This window comes from Leguminivora glycinivorella, chromosome 2, assembly GCF_023078275.1.
Source record: "Leguminivora glycinivorella isolate SPB_JAAS2020 chromosome 2, LegGlyc_1.1, whole genome shotgun sequence".
Lineage (NCBI taxonomy): Eukaryota > Metazoa > Arthropoda > Insecta > Lepidoptera > Tortricidae > Leguminivora > Leguminivora glycinivorella.
The window spans coordinates 31,129,625-31,145,322 of NC_062972.1; the positions used below are offsets into that span (position 1 = coordinate 31,129,625).

A 15,698-nucleotide genomic window follows, 5' to 3' on the forward strand; every position below is an offset into this window, starting at 1 on the left:
TATAAAACATCTAATTTTTATAAATAATTCATACAGAACTATCATTTATAAAGAAGGTTTAGTAAGTTACACATTTTCAGGCGTATTTCACTAGAAAATATTGTTAACCGTAATCCTGCAATTTATTATGAATATAATATTACGTGTGTTGATAAATTATTAAAACTTATACCAATACTTTTGGCGCTTGTTCAAAATCTTAAATATTGATAATTTTAGGAAAGGAAAAATACCTAACTAAATTGAAAGATGGTAAATTTTGCCGTTAATATATTCTTAGTACTATACGAAATCAATTAAACAACAAATATGTAAGATTCATTACTTAATTGATATTTTTCTTACTTGCGCTTTAATATGAACGTTATTACCTGCAGAATAAGGTCGTGCACAGAGTAGGTATAGCTAGTATAGTAGTAGCGGGAACGGGCGGCGAGTCGTCAACACGTGTTTTGCTCGGCGATATCAAGGGCGCCGCGTTTTCAAAACGCTTCGATAACAAATATTTCACCGTCCAGTATAAGAGAGCTCCCTTATTACAAGTAACAAAAGTCATACAAATCAATTAGTCCGATAGGTCACGTTAAACTGGTCAAGTCGTTAGCTCAATAATAGTACCTATCGAGCTTGACGAGATGCTTGGATCACAACAACGTAATATGTATGAAAGCTTGCGGCGCTTAAGACTGTATTCTTTCGAGTCGTGTGTAACGTATTTTGGCGAGGCAAATTTGAAGCACAGTGCGTGTCTGTCTCACTCACTCTTACGGTAAACCTAATGAACTGTTTCACTTTCAGAGGATTTTTGAAGTAATTTGGGTAATGTGACATTGTCGCGGTGAGGTCTTTCCGGTAAATTTATCGGTGGATCTTTTCGGATTTGTGGACGATGAGCCGATGCGATGTCGCTTCATTTTGAAGTGTCGACTCTCGCGAGGGAGTTCTTAGAGGACCGCGAGGAGCGCGTGTGACTGTTGAGTTTTTGAATGATTTGAAGTTTGTGAATGATTTTATTTTGTGTGTATTTGTGTGGGCATGAGGTGTTTGTGTTGCGAGAGTCAAATCAATAATATGAGTGGTACAAATTTTATTAGGGGGCCTCATGTGTGAGAAACTAAACACTCGAATGCTGCGTAACAATGCGAGCCGAAATCGCCTAATCGGAAGTGTCCGACTTGGTATCGACTAATCTATACACGTTGTAACATGAGAAACCAGAAATCAAAACCTGGTTTCTGGTATCTGGTACCCGGTAACCGGTAACCGGTAACCGGTATCCGGTATCCTGTATCCTGTATCCGGTATCCGGTAACCGGTATCCGGTATCCGGTATGCGGTAACCGGTATCCGGTATCCGGTAACCGGTATCCGGTAACCGGTATCCGGTAACCGGTATCCGGTAACCGGTATCCGGTAACCGTTAACCGGTAACCGGTGACAGGTCTCCGGTATTCGGTGACCGGTAACCGGTAACCAGTAACCAATGACCGTTAACCGGTATCCGGTAAACGGTGACCGGTAACCGGTAGACGGTAACCGGTATCCGGTAAACGGTAGACAGTAACCGGTAACCAGTATCCGATATACGGTATCCGATATCCGGTTTCCCGTGTTCGGTTTCCCGTTTCTGGTTTGGTTTTGGTTTTGGTTTTAGTTTTAGTTCTGTTAGTTTAAACAAAAACAAAACTGAAAACGAAAACGGAAACCGAAACGGGAATGGAAACGAAAACCGAAAGAGAAACCGAAACCGACACCGAAACCTACACCAAAACCGACACCGAAACCAAGACCAGAACCGAAACCGAAAAAAATATTTAAGTTCCTAGAAGTAAAGAGTGACAGAGATAGCACTATAATCATTTAAGTTCCTGGTAGTAAAGAGTGACAGAGATAGCACTCATGTTAGTCAAACTCGTGGTATGTGCACTTCCCGCACACAGTAAAGAGTGACAGAGATAGCACTAAAATCATTTAAGTTCCTGGTAGTAAAGAGTGACAGAGATAGCACTGTAATAATAAAATTTATGTTCCTGGTAGTAAAGAGTGACAGAGATAGCACTATAATAATTAAAGTTCCTGGTAGTAAAGAGTGATAGAGATAGCACTCATGTTAGTCAAACTCGTGGTATGTGCACTTCCCGCACACAGTAAAGAGTGACAGAGATAGCACTATAATAATTTAAGGTCCTGGTAGTAAAGAGTGACAGAGATAGCACTATAACAATTTAAGTTCCTGATAGTAAAGAGTGACAGAGAATAGAGATAGCACTATAATAATTTAAGTTCCTGGTAGTAAAGAGTGACAGAGATAGCATTTTTGTTATTTAAATTTCTGTTAGTAAAGAGTGACAGAGATAGCACTATTGTTATTTAAATTTCTGGTAGTAAAGACGTAAAGAGTGACAGAGATATCCCTCACGTTGGTCAAAGACGTGGTTTATGGACTACTATTTGGACCCCCCAATGTCACGCTTTTTTAATCCTTTAACATGGATTGTCACATTTAGTATGACGTAATATATGAATGACGCCTAAAGATTGAGAGAGACAGCAATATTGTTCTTCAAATTCGTGGTAGTGAGAACAGGGTGCGTAGCCGAATGGCACAAACGCTCACGAAACGAAACGCTATACTAGTAGATATCTATCTCTATCGCTCTTGCGTATTGGCGCAACAGAGCCAGACTGCGTTTCGTTTTCGTTTCGCGTCGGAGAAATGGCATTGACCTGGCCTGAACAGAGACAGCACTATGTATCGCGCGGCCGCCGACTACGCAAGTCACCGCGTAATTATAATAACCGTTCGGCTCCTTTTTAGATCGTGTACAGTCAACAACACAGCTGGCAAGACAAAGTGCCAAAAATATGTATAGAGTATTTTATTTCCTGTACAAGTGTTGGTACTTGGTACATTAAGGTGTGTGTATACATATATTTGGCACTTTATCTGTATTCACAGCTGAGTTGCTGACTGTACCAATAACGATCAACTATGAACTTTTGTGGTTTGTTTTAAATAGTTCTATGCAGATATAGATTAGAATACCTATTCTATCGGTACTTTTTGTATAGGTTATTATAATAACTGGACAAAATAATTATAATCAGTGCCGGCGCACTCCGCGATCACGATTCTTTCGCCGAGCTACAAGGCCTTGATATATAGGATGTATTATTTTATCAGCAACAAAAATATGTGATGATATTGAATTAAGGCAAAACAAGACATATAAACGCTCTCCATTATTTCCTCCCTGGTTTATGAAGCTAGAACAATGATTTTTAACACATACGAAATTCGTACACTGAAATAAAGTGATAGGTATTTAAAAATGAATAAGGGTTTACTAAGATCGTTTTTTGATAATATTAATATTTTCGGAAATAATCGCTCCTAAAGAAAAAAAAAAAGTGCGTCCCCCCCCCTCTAACTTTTGAACCATATGTTTAAAAAATATGAAAAAAATCACAAAAGTAGAACTTTATAAAGACTTTCTAGGAAAATTGTTTTGAACTTGATAGGTTCAGTAGTTTTGAGAAAAATACTGAAAACTACGGAACCCTACACTGAGCGTGGCCCGACACGCTCTTGGCCGGTTTTTGATCATATTAATATTTTCGGAAATAATCGCTCCTAAAGGAAAAAAAAGTGCGTCCCCCCCCCTCTATATTTTGAACCTTATGTTTAAAAAAATATGAAAAAAGATCAAAAAAGTAGAACTTTATAAAGACTTTCTAGGAAAATTGTTTTGAGAAAAATACGGAAAACTACGGAACCCTACACTGAGCGTGGACCGACACGCTCTTGGCCGGTTTTTTTGTATGTATGTTACTCGATATCTCCGAGAATCGTGGACCGATTTTCAAATTATTTTTTTTAATCGAACGGGTATAACCCCGAGATGGTCCTATTGGCACCAAGTCGGGGTCTGATGATGGGATCTTGGAGAAATCGAGGGAACTCTTCAAATGTTATAGGCACATGTAATGTTTTTAGTGTATTTTTAATAGGTACACCAATATTTACGATTGATGGTAAAAATTTTAATGTCGCTGAGCTGATGATGGAAGGTCAACTCCTCAATGGTTAGGAGTTAAAGGATAATTCTTTCACTACTGTACGTATATAATATCAATAGGAACCACTAAAATCAATAAATAAATAAATTTTTCTTTAATATAAAACCGCCTTCAAAAATAAGCGCGTTACAAAACACGGAGAAACTAAAACGCAAAAAATAATAAACCTTTGAATTCAGATTTCTTATCGTATTGCAATAATCTAAACATCCAAATTATAAACAAATCAATTATTTTTGGAGTCGGGGCCAGCCTGGGTATGGTTGGGTGGGGCAAACAGGCATGAGGGATAAGAAATCTGAATTCAAAGGTTTATTATTTGCATTTTTATTTGACATTTTATAAACTGTACGAAAAAGATCCGGATATTCATGCAACTTTTCCATGGTTTCGAAATATCTGTAATGTTCGGATAATTTTCGCATAGGGTGAACCCAATATCTCCTGTGCCTCTGCATATTGAGAATTTGCAGCAAGGCAAACGCATCTTCATCATCGGACGAGGAAGACGTTTCCGCAACGAAATCAGCCTGTATAATGACGCATCGAGCCGTGTTTCCGCCACGCCGCCGCCACGCCGCCTGGGGCGCGTCTTACGTCCTTCCTATACAAAATGTACTGAGGAGACGATTTTTAAATTACACTCAGGTGGCGTGGCGCGGACGTCCGTTGCGCGCCCCGAGACACGCGACGCTCTGGTGTGGCCGGTACCTTACGTCCCTAACCTATTAACCGATCCGCCGCGGTGACGCGGCCGGTGCGCGGCGCGCTCTCCCAGGCCCGCGCCCCGCGCGCTCCCCCCGCCCCGCGACAGCCGCTCTACGACAACTTTGCACCCTTTTAAATTACTGACATTTACAGTTTCTTAAGCGCGACCTTCACAGTATTAATTTTGATAAAATCATGATTATAGTACACAAAAACCTGGTCTTAAGCAAAAAAATCTCAGTTACAATTTATACCTACTGAGAAATTCATGTTTATTTAAGCGTTAAAAATATATGTTTAAGATCGGTATTAAATGTCTATACATACTTAATACAATGCAAATTGATATATATATCATGGTCACCATTTTTACCTACCTAGATATTCACATTAAATGAAAACGGTAAAAAAAAGTACACAATCAGATTTATTTTCTGTGTAATATCGCTAATAACTGATCGCATCTGAGTGCACCACAAAGTTAATCTAACAAAGTTTTCGGTTAACTATTTTGCTGTTAGCAAAAAGTGGGATAATGTACTTTATCTCATGATTTTTATAAGATATGAATACGATCGTATTTTTTTTTATCTATGTACATAATTACTATTTGATGCTTAATAATAATACCCAATAAAATATCAAAAAGGACGAGTTATTGAATTATGTCCAGGGTACCTTACTTTTACTCCACTATTAGTACAATGAGATAGCAAATAGGTGAGATTGTTTACGTTAAGCCAATAGTTTTCTATAAGCTAAAATAGAACGAGTTGTTTATTTAGTATTTAGTACTTAGCTCTTATTTTATGCTTAGCTTAAGTGAATTAACATATTACTTTTTTATTTTTGTATTATTTTTTCCATTGCTGTACTCTTTTTTGTGTTATGGTAATAAACGTATTTTTATTTTTTTATTTTTATTTTTATTTAGAGTTCTCATGCATCACTAGCGACCTGCCCCGGCTTCGCACGTGGAGTACTTAAAGCTTAGAAATGGTTATAGTAAGTTATACGTAAACAATAGACATATTTATGCCATCCCGGAAATTAGTAGACCTACAAATTCCATCATACGATTGAAGCTCTCAGGCAGCGTGAATTTTACCAACTTGATTAGCACATATCGTCATATTTCAATCAATTTGAAAGAAAAATTGTGGGTTTCCCTTAGTTTTCATTTTCTTATGCACTGCTTGTAGCAGAGTGACGTTTAGGAACGCACTCTTAAAATATTTCAATATCTGTAGCTGTCACTTTTGACAGCTCTCTTGCCAGCTTCCCATGGCGACTGACGTAGGTCGCTCCGTACTAAATATTTGTATTGATACTAATAAGTTAAGTATTACCAAAATAAACATAAGTTTGAATTCATCAAGACTTTTATTCAAAAATACTACACCGCTTTATTTTGCACACGACTGTATATATTTAATTTTATTATCATCGCCTAGCACCGTGCTAGCACCCATAGTACAAGAAGCTTGGCTTAGGAGCTAGGGCTTGCTTGCTGGCTGGGAGCCCTCCCTGGGACCTGGAAGCCGTGGTACAATCCACCGTCTACTGGCGGGTGCAACGAGCAAGAGCGGAAGGAAACTGGCCAGCCCCTCCGGAAGTCCGTAAATGGCGGGAAGAGGCTCAAGACGTGCTATTTGCACAATGGGCGGAGCGTTTAGAGATCCCGGGACCCAGCCGGGATTTGGTGGCTGCTGTTCGACCTGTTCTGCAAGAATGGGTCCAACGAAGACATAGCGCACTCTCCTTCCACCTCGCACAGATCCTGACGGGACACGGCTGCTTCGGCAAATATCTGTGCGAGATGCTGGGACGAGAGCCGACAACGGCGTATCACCACTGTGGAGGAGCCATGGACACGGCCAAGCACACACGCGAAGAGTGCTCTGCGTGGTCACCGTAATGACGCAGAAGGAGGCAGCAGAGCGATTGCGCGAGGACGACGCGGATAGTCTTCCTCAGCGCCGCAGGAGGCTGGGCAAGCAGCGAAGAGCCTACGCAGGCAGAATGCTGCCGCCCTAAGGGGAACCTGCGGGTGGTGGGTCGGGAGTCCCATCACTCGCTTGAATAGGTTCCGAGCTGGAAGGCCCTCCAGTGTTCCGAGGTGCCTTCAGCGGAGTAGGCTATCAGAATAGTCTGAAACGACGGGCCTCAAGGGCAACGCTGGCGGGGTATCGGAAGCCTACAACCGAGAGCCCGAAATCCTGCGCAAAAAGCGAGCGTGGGAACACCCCAGGGGGTTTAGTCCGTGGGAGTCGGACATCCCCACTGGCTTTCTCCCGGGCTAGTGGGATCCATAACGGATTCCCCCTGGGTAAAAAAAAGGGGGGAGGGGCAGGGCTAGATTGATCTGTGTAAGTTATCCCCAATATTAAAATAAATGTATATATATATATAGGAGTCTACATATATGTTGTATAGTTATGGGTTTTTTTCTAAATGACGAATGCTTTTCTGAGCCTTAGATACCAAATACTATATACTTAAACTCTAGAGTTAATACGTGCAGCTTCTGACGTTTCCCATACAATGGAGCGGCAACAATTTTACTAGTGCCATCTAGCGGTATGAGTTGTTCAAAGTAGTTTGTCAGACTTTTATTTTATTAAATTAAAATAGAAAATGCGATTACTTGATCTAGTTTAACATTTTTAGGCGGAATAAAACAAAAAAATAAGAATGTGTGACTTTTTTTAATTTTATACTGAATGAACTAAACTATTTTGATCAACTCATGCCGCTAGGGGCGCTAGTATCGCATGTTGCCAACTTTGGCACCAAGCTGCACGTATTAACTCATAGAGTTTACATAGTATTTGTAGATACTTAATATCTCTACAATTCCGATAGCAATGCTGTTGAAGTCTGAGTTCAAACTGTACTTTTAAAAAGGTAAGAAAGCAGAAACAATACGCTTTCTTAGATAAAATACAACAGATGGCTACGCTTTTTCTCCATAAATAAGTGGAAAAAGGAAAAACTAGCAAATACTATCCATTTAAATAATTAGAGTACGGAATGAACGTCGAGTTTAAGCGAATGCTAGTCTTAATAGAGTACCTATTAAAGCAACGGAAAAATAAATGGAAATGCTTTCAGTATTTTAAATTGAAATTAAAATACTAGATGATGAAACAGGTTTTTTATGATAGAACATTGATAATATAGGAGAGAAATATACTGACAAAATTGCCTGAGCTTACAAACACAAAGTTAATCTTATATTTAATGAAAATACTCGCTAATAAATATATCGCTACTGCTGCGACATGTTTGGGGCCAATTTTGGAGGCCACTCTTCAGGAATATAGTTATCACGCGGCGGCTAAATTCCGTGCACTGTGCGCGCCGCTCGCCACTCTGCCCGCTGCGCGCGCGCTGATAGGGCGGGGGCGGGGGTCGCAGAGCAGTCTGCAGCCGGAGTTGTCGTAATCCATACTAATATTATAAATGGGAAAGTGTGTGTGTCTGTTTGTTTGTCCGTCTTTCACGGCAAAACGGAGCGACGAATTGACCTGTAGGCCTAGCACATGATGGCCGCGGGAGTATGTCGCCGCGAGATAGATGACACGTCTTTGTCTAATTGTATTAATGACATAAGGACAGGTAGTCTATCTCGCGGCGACATCCTCTCGCGGCCATCATGTGCTAGGCCTGCTGATTTTTTAAGTGGAGATAGTTGAAAGGATGGAGAGTGACATAGGCTACTTTTTGTCTCTTTCTAATGCGAGCGAAGCTGCGGGCAAAAGTTAGTATTCTATAAAAGCAAATCTTTCACGCACAAAGGAATCTTAGTTATCTTTTTATCGCTTCTCTGTATTAGTGCGGTAGTATTACTACACTCATATCGAATTTGGAACAACAAATGATTGTCTTCTGTAGTATTTGACAAAGAATAAACAATATTTATAGATTTTGGGTATTAAAAGTGTATGATGACTACGTATTTTCGATTAAAAATGTGTGTATTTTTTTATATTTTGGCCACCGAAAACGCTGTCAGCGATGTAGTGACATCATCGAATTCGAACTTACTTCATGTCAAAACAATCACTGACATTAATGCCTCATACTTAAAAGTCTAAAAATGTTATTTTCGAATATAATGACCTGATGCACAGATATATCTATAGATTAACATGACTGTTGCTTTCGCCTGATTACTTATATGTAAAAGTATACTTTAAACATACTTTTTGCTGTTTTTAGGTCATAATAAAATATAGTAATATTTTATTTCGGTTAATTGGACAGTACTTAATCATATAAGACAGACTTTAAAAACCGGCCAAGAGCGTGTCGGGCCACGCTCAGTGTAGGGTTCCGTAGTTTTCCGTATTTTTCTCAAAAACTACTGAACCTATCAAGTTCAAAACAATTTTCCTAGAAAGTCTTTATAAAGTTCTACTTTTGTGATTTTTTTCATATTTTTTGAACATATGGTTCAAAAGTTAGAGGGGGGGGGACGCACTTTTTTTTCCTTTAGGAGCGATTATTTCCGAAAATATTAGTATTATCAAAAAACGATCTTGGTAAACCCTTATTCATTTTTAAATACCTATCCAACAATATATCACACGTTGGGGTTCGAATGAAAAAAAAAATCAGCCCCCACTTTACATGTGTGGGGGGTACCTTAATAAAACATTTTTTCCCATTTTTTATTTCTGCACTTTGTCGGCGTGATTAATATACATATTGGTACCAAATTTCAGCTTTCTAGTGCTAACGGTTACTGAGATTATCCGCGGACGGACGGACGGACGGACGGACGGACGGACGGACGGACGGACGGACGGACGGACGGACGGACGGACAGACAGACATGGCGAAACTATAAGGGTTCCTAGTTGACTACGGAACCCTAAAAACGGGTCAAGTAGCCTATTTTATTACACGTAAGAATTGCTATCGCTAAAAATCCGATGACAGTAAAAATTTGGTACAATGAGTCCAATTTTCACTACCCCAAATAGTTTGTTCCAGTGAACTACCTAAATCTAGTAGGTTCAAAGTTTCCGCGATATCATGACAGAACAAACTTTTAATTAGCACTATTGTACTCGTACCTGTTGACGTGCTTGTTAACAAGCTTAAGTGACTGGTTGAACATTTCTGAATAATATAGCATTATATAGTACATTACGATACAAGTGGAACCTTTGTGTGGCAAACACAATGTTTTCTCACAAATGGATACATTTGTACACTCGAGAGGCAGAGAACGTGAGGAAAAGTATGATTGATTTTATAATCGTGGATGATAGAATGAAGAAGAATGTTCTGGACGCTAGGGTGTATCGTGGGTCAGGTATCCATACTGACCACTTCCTGGTAATGTGCCGAATAAGTGGTCTGTTCAAAGGGTGGCGATCACGACCTCGTGCGGCCCCTAGCGTTTTAGACCGAATAAAAGTGGAATGTTTGCAAGAAGAAAGCGCAAGTGAAGAGTACGTCAGTAAATTGAAGAATGAGTTTGAAAGTTTGGATGATATAGATGAGATTGATGAATTATGGAGCAACTTTAAAAATAAAGTTGTAAGTGTGGCTAGGGTAGTGTGTGGTGTGAGTAAAAGGAACAAAGGAGGAAAGGTGAAGAATGTGTGGTTCGATAAGGAAGTGCAAGAGGCGGTATGTGAGAAGAAGAAGCTATGGCGGGATTGGTTAGCAGCACGAGCTAATCAAAGAGCCCATAAAGCCTCTTTTGATGAGGTGAATGTAGCGAAGGATAACTATAGAAGTATGAAAGTGCGTGTGAAAGAATTAGTTAAAAGAAAGAAAGATGAACTTAATGATCAAATGGATGAAAGATTGTCGCAAGATTTTCAGACGAACATAAAGTTCTTCTGGAAATCCGTTCGCCTAGCCAGAGGTAAGAGTTCAGACTCTGAGCTAAAATCGGTGAAAGATTCGAATGGAAGTTTGCTGAATGGGGAAGAATGTATTCTAAAGAGATGGCAGGAGTATTTTGAAAGCTTGTTTGAAAGGGAGGAAGCAAATATGCTAACCTCAGGTTTGAATGGAAACTTATCAATGGATGAAATTAGCATGGATGAGATTGTGAAAGCATTGAAAGGTATGAAATCAGGTAAGGCTGCAGGATATGACAAGGTCTCCGCCGAGATGCTGAAGGCTGGACAGGGCATTGTAGCGAGTCAGTTGTATCGTCTTTTCAATTTGTGCTTCAGTACCGGCCGGGTACCTAAGGACTGGTGCAAGGCCGTCATCGTTCCTCTTTACAAGGGAAAAGGCTCACGACTGGACTGCAAAAACTACAGGGGCATTAGCTTACTCAGCATCGTCGGAAAACTGTATGCGAAAGTGTTGATTGAGAGAGTAGTGAGAGTAACCGACGAGAAAGTGTGGGATGCACAGGCGGGATTTAGAAAGGGTATGGGATGTTCGGATCAAGTCTTTTCCTTACGATGCATAGCCGAAAAGTTTTTGGCCAAAGGTCAAAAGGTCTATTGCGCTTTCGTGGACTTGGAAAAGGCGTATGATAGAGTGATGAGGAATGAATTGTGGTCGGTAGTGTCCATGTATGGAGTAGGCAGGCAACTCGTTCAAGCACTGAAATCTCTTTATGAGGATTCCAGTGCTTGCGTGAGAATAAACGGGTCATACACTGAGTGGTTTAGCATCGAAAAGGGTGTTAGACAGGGATGTGTAGCGTCGCCGTGGCTGTTTAATTTATTCATGGATAGTTGTTTGCAAGATCTGAAAGATTATGATTGTGGGTTGAGAATGGAAGGGTTACTGGTCAAATGTCTCCTATATGCCGATGACCTAGTATTACTTGCGTCGTCGGCCGAGGAGTTACAACTGATGGTAACAAGAGTGCATGCATCCTTCGAGAGGAAAGGAATGAGAATGAATGTCAGTAAGACGAAAGTAATGGTATTTGAAAGAGATGAGATTATGACAGATTGCGAAATTGAGATCGATAATGAAAGTTTGGAACAAGTGAAAGAGTTTGTGTATTTGGGAACGTTGTTTACAAGGGACGGTAAACATGGAAAAGATATTGAAAGGAGAGTGAATGCTGGGAATAGAGTGAATGGAGCACTAAACGCTTTTATGGGCAGCCAGAAAGTATCGCAAAAAGCACGTCTGGCGGTGCATAGAGGAGTTTTGGTGCCTACACTTATGTATGGTAGTGAAAGTTGGGTGTGGGAGAAAAGACTTCAAAGTCAAGTGAATGCCGTAGAAATGAGAGCGTTAAGAAGCATGGCTGGTGTAAAGTTGAGTGACAGGATCAGAAATAGCGTGATAAGAGAGAAGTGTGGAGTGGATGTAGATGTGGTGACAAAGATTGAGATGGGTATGTTAAGGTGGTTTGGGCATGTAGAGAGGATGGATGAGAGGAGATTAACGAAGAAAGTATATGAAAAAGGAGTGGAAGGGTCAGTTGGTAGTGGAAGACCTAGGCGAACTTTTCTTGATCAAATCGGGGAAATATTGCAAAGAGGCCAGGTCAGAAGTACTCGAAACCGACGAGCGTGTATGAGAAATGTTATGAAAGTGTGTGAAGCGAAAGTGGTTTGTCAGGATCGTAGTAAATGGAAATCCGTGATCTCTGCCTACCCCTCTGGGAAACAGGCGTGATTGTATGTATGTATGTATGTGTACGATACAAGTGCGTAAAAACTTTCCCCCGTGTATCGTACGACGTTTTTTCAGTACAGATGGCCCTCCGAAGTTTCGACCTGGCATATAATGAACCACTTCTCGCACTAGTGCGTAAAAAAAACTGAAATCTGTACTGAAAAATTTGTTAAAAACAAATCTCTACAACATTTTTTTATAGCCTATTTTGTGACCCACTGCTGGGCAAAAGCCTCCTATTTTTTCCGCCACTTATCACGATTTGTCTGGAACAAATCTGTCATTAAAATCGGTTTCGTTGCAACACTCTTATGGCCTATTTTACAACAGTGACAACTGTCGCAAGGCAGTGGCACTTCGCCGTTCATTCTTCTTCAATAAATAATATTGACGCTGAGTAACATACATATAACATACATATAATCACGCCGGTATCCCATAAAGGGGTAGGCAGAGCACATGAACTACTAAGTTTCAGCACAGAATATATAAAAGTACAAGTACAGAAGGCTTACTCTCAACAATCTGTCAACGGACTGCATGCGACATTGAGTTCTATTGCGCAGCGTGTAGGTTGTCAAACTTTATGGGCCGCGAACTCGCGGCCGTCTAAATGTATGGAAGAAACGCGGAGTGAGCCGCCCCTGGTTTCAGTGCTACTCTTGGCAAAAAGGGGTTGAAAGAAATCCAAATTGTGACATTGCAGTGACAGGTTGCCAGCCTCTCGCCTACGCCACAATTTAACCCATATCCCACAGTCAACTTCTACGACACCCACGGGAAGAAAGGGGGTGGTGAAATTCTTAACCCGTCACCACAAGGGGAACGGGGGGAGAGGAGGGGGGAGTAACAATGTTACTTATAAACCCAAAAACAGACACAGAATTGTCAGTGTCAATGTCACTCTGGTGAAATAGCCCCCTAGACTTACTATTCTAATCCTAATGCCACCTTCAATCATTTCTTTAAAGTCCTACCTAACCTATTATTTTTAGCACATAAGGTACAGCGAGGCAAATCTCAACTGGGGGGCGAATGTATCTAGTCCATTTTTTCCATGTTTTTCAATGTTTGCATTACTAAATAATGTCCACCGGTGACATAATATAAATGGTAGGCGTGCTCAGTGGATACCTGTAGAACTCAACATCATAGTGTAAAAATTAAAATTTTGAAAAAACCGCGACCGCGACATGGTGGACCGATTTTTATAAAACATGGCTAAGAACACTCCCGACTAACTCAGCTTTCAAACAAAAAGAAACTAAATTGAAATCGGTTCATTCGTTCGGGAGCTACAATGCTACAGACAGACACACACACAGACAGAGACGTCAAACTTATAACACTCCATCGTTTTTGCGTCGTGGGTTATAAACATGGATAAGTTACAATTGCCCACCGTTAGAGATTTAGCCCGCTGTACCTTACCTATTGTGCATTCATGTGAGTAATAATACCAAATTCACACCTGAAATTACAGAATTAAACGTTCACCGTAATTGAAACCTCAAAACACTATTAACGGAAAATCAGTTCTGTTTCACGCCATGAATCTGCCGCACACATGTTTGTTATTTGTGTTTGTGCGCGAGAAATCGCCTCGGCAGATACAGTTCGTCTGGTTTCAAAATTGAGTAGACACGGTAAATCTGAGTGCTGAGAGTTGGATGATCCGTCATATCACAAACTAGCTTTTGCCCGCGGCGATTCGAAAATTTCGGAATCATCCATACAAACTTCCACCTCCCATTTTAAGGAATTAGGGGGGTTAGAAAGAGACAAAAAGTAGCCTATGTCACTCTCCAGCCCTTCAACTATCTCCGCATAAAAAAACACGTAAAATCGACGCTCCGTTTTGCTGTGAAAGACGGACAAACAAACAGACACACACTTTCCCATTTATAATATTAAGTATGGATTTACGAGTATGGATCCTTTGGTCTGGGAAAGCCAAGTGGGCATGCCTGATTCCGGAGTTTAGGGACCACGGCTTTATTTCTCCGTTGCAGGCCACGTTTGTTGCGGGTCACGTCTTCCGCATGTACCCAAGATTGGTAGGCTGGTATAGCCACTGTAGGCCTAGCACATGATGGCCGCGGGAGTATGTCGCCGCGAGATAGATGACACGTCTTTGTCTAATTGTATTAATGACATAAGGACAGGTAGTCTATCTCGCGGCGACATACTCTCGCGGCCATCATGTGCTAGGCCTGCTGAGTGGAGTGGAGTGGAGAAAAAGCACACCAACGGGAGCTGTGGCAATCACAGGGAGAGGCTTTTTAAATTAAATTAAATTTAAATTTAAATTATTATTTCAATAAAAGTGAGACAGTTTTTTTACATTACACTTTCCGCAAAACTGTGTAGAACAGTTTGTTGGCAGGAATAGGCTCATTTTATCACATTACTGTTGTTTCACTTAGGTGCTATAAGTGTTAGACAAGTTACAAACATAGTTACTTAATACTACTTACTAAATTATTTTATTTTAATTACGTATTTAACTAGAGTTACTATCAGTTTCAAATTGCTTCAAAATAAACTTTTTTTAATTTTGATTTAAATACATTTTTGCTGGTGCTTTTTCTAATGCTTAATGGTATCCATACTAATATTATAAATGGGAAAGTGTGTGTGTCTGTTTGTTTGTCCGTCTTTCACGGCCAAACGGAGCGACGAATTGACGTGATTTTTTAAGTGGAGATAGTTGAAAGGATGGATACCATTAAGCATTAGGAAAAGGTATATAGGCTACCTTTTGTCTCTTTCTAACGCATGCGAAGCCGCGGGCAAAAGCTAGTATTGTTATAAATCTTAGGTACAAGATAAGATCTTGATCTTTTTCCATAATAATTAACTTTCCTGGGTACAATCAATGCTTCCTTAGCCAATTTTCTACGCAATAGTTTTGCCTAGCAGTGAGACACATAGACGGACTAAAAGAGAGGCGAAAGTTTTTAAAGCGATGGGAACTGGCTCTGGCTGCAGCTGCATTCCGGACGCATGTGCATACAATTATGCAGCCACTTTGCAATCAAAATGGATCCAAGTTGCAGCTAAGAACGGTTCTAAGGAACAGTCTTAGTAAGGAGGCTCTGTATGAGGGTAATACCGTTCTGTGCTTTGCAGTGGCCCGTTTCTCGAAAGGTACAAGCCTTGTATTACAAGTGTGTTGCCATGACAACCCATACGATTTGACAGTTCGCGCACTTGTAATACAAGGCTTGTACCTTTCGAGAAACGGGCCCCAGGTCTATGTGACTCGAGGTAGCTGATTTAAATTTACA

General features: G+C 40.4%; 1 protein-coding gene across 1 annotated transcript; it reads left to right on the top strand.

The window, feature by feature from the left end:
- Positions 1–5,784: 5,784 nt before the first annotated feature.
- Positions 5,785–6,706, top strand: LOC125239371. The gene is made up of 2 exons (XM_048146937.1): positions 5,785–5,793; positions 6,263–6,706. The coding sequence occupies exons 1-2, from the start codon at positions 5,785–5,787 to the stop codon at positions 6,704–6,706; spliced, it is 453 nt and encodes a 150-aa protein (XP_048002894.1).
- Positions 6,707–15,698: the final 8,992 nt, after the last annotated feature.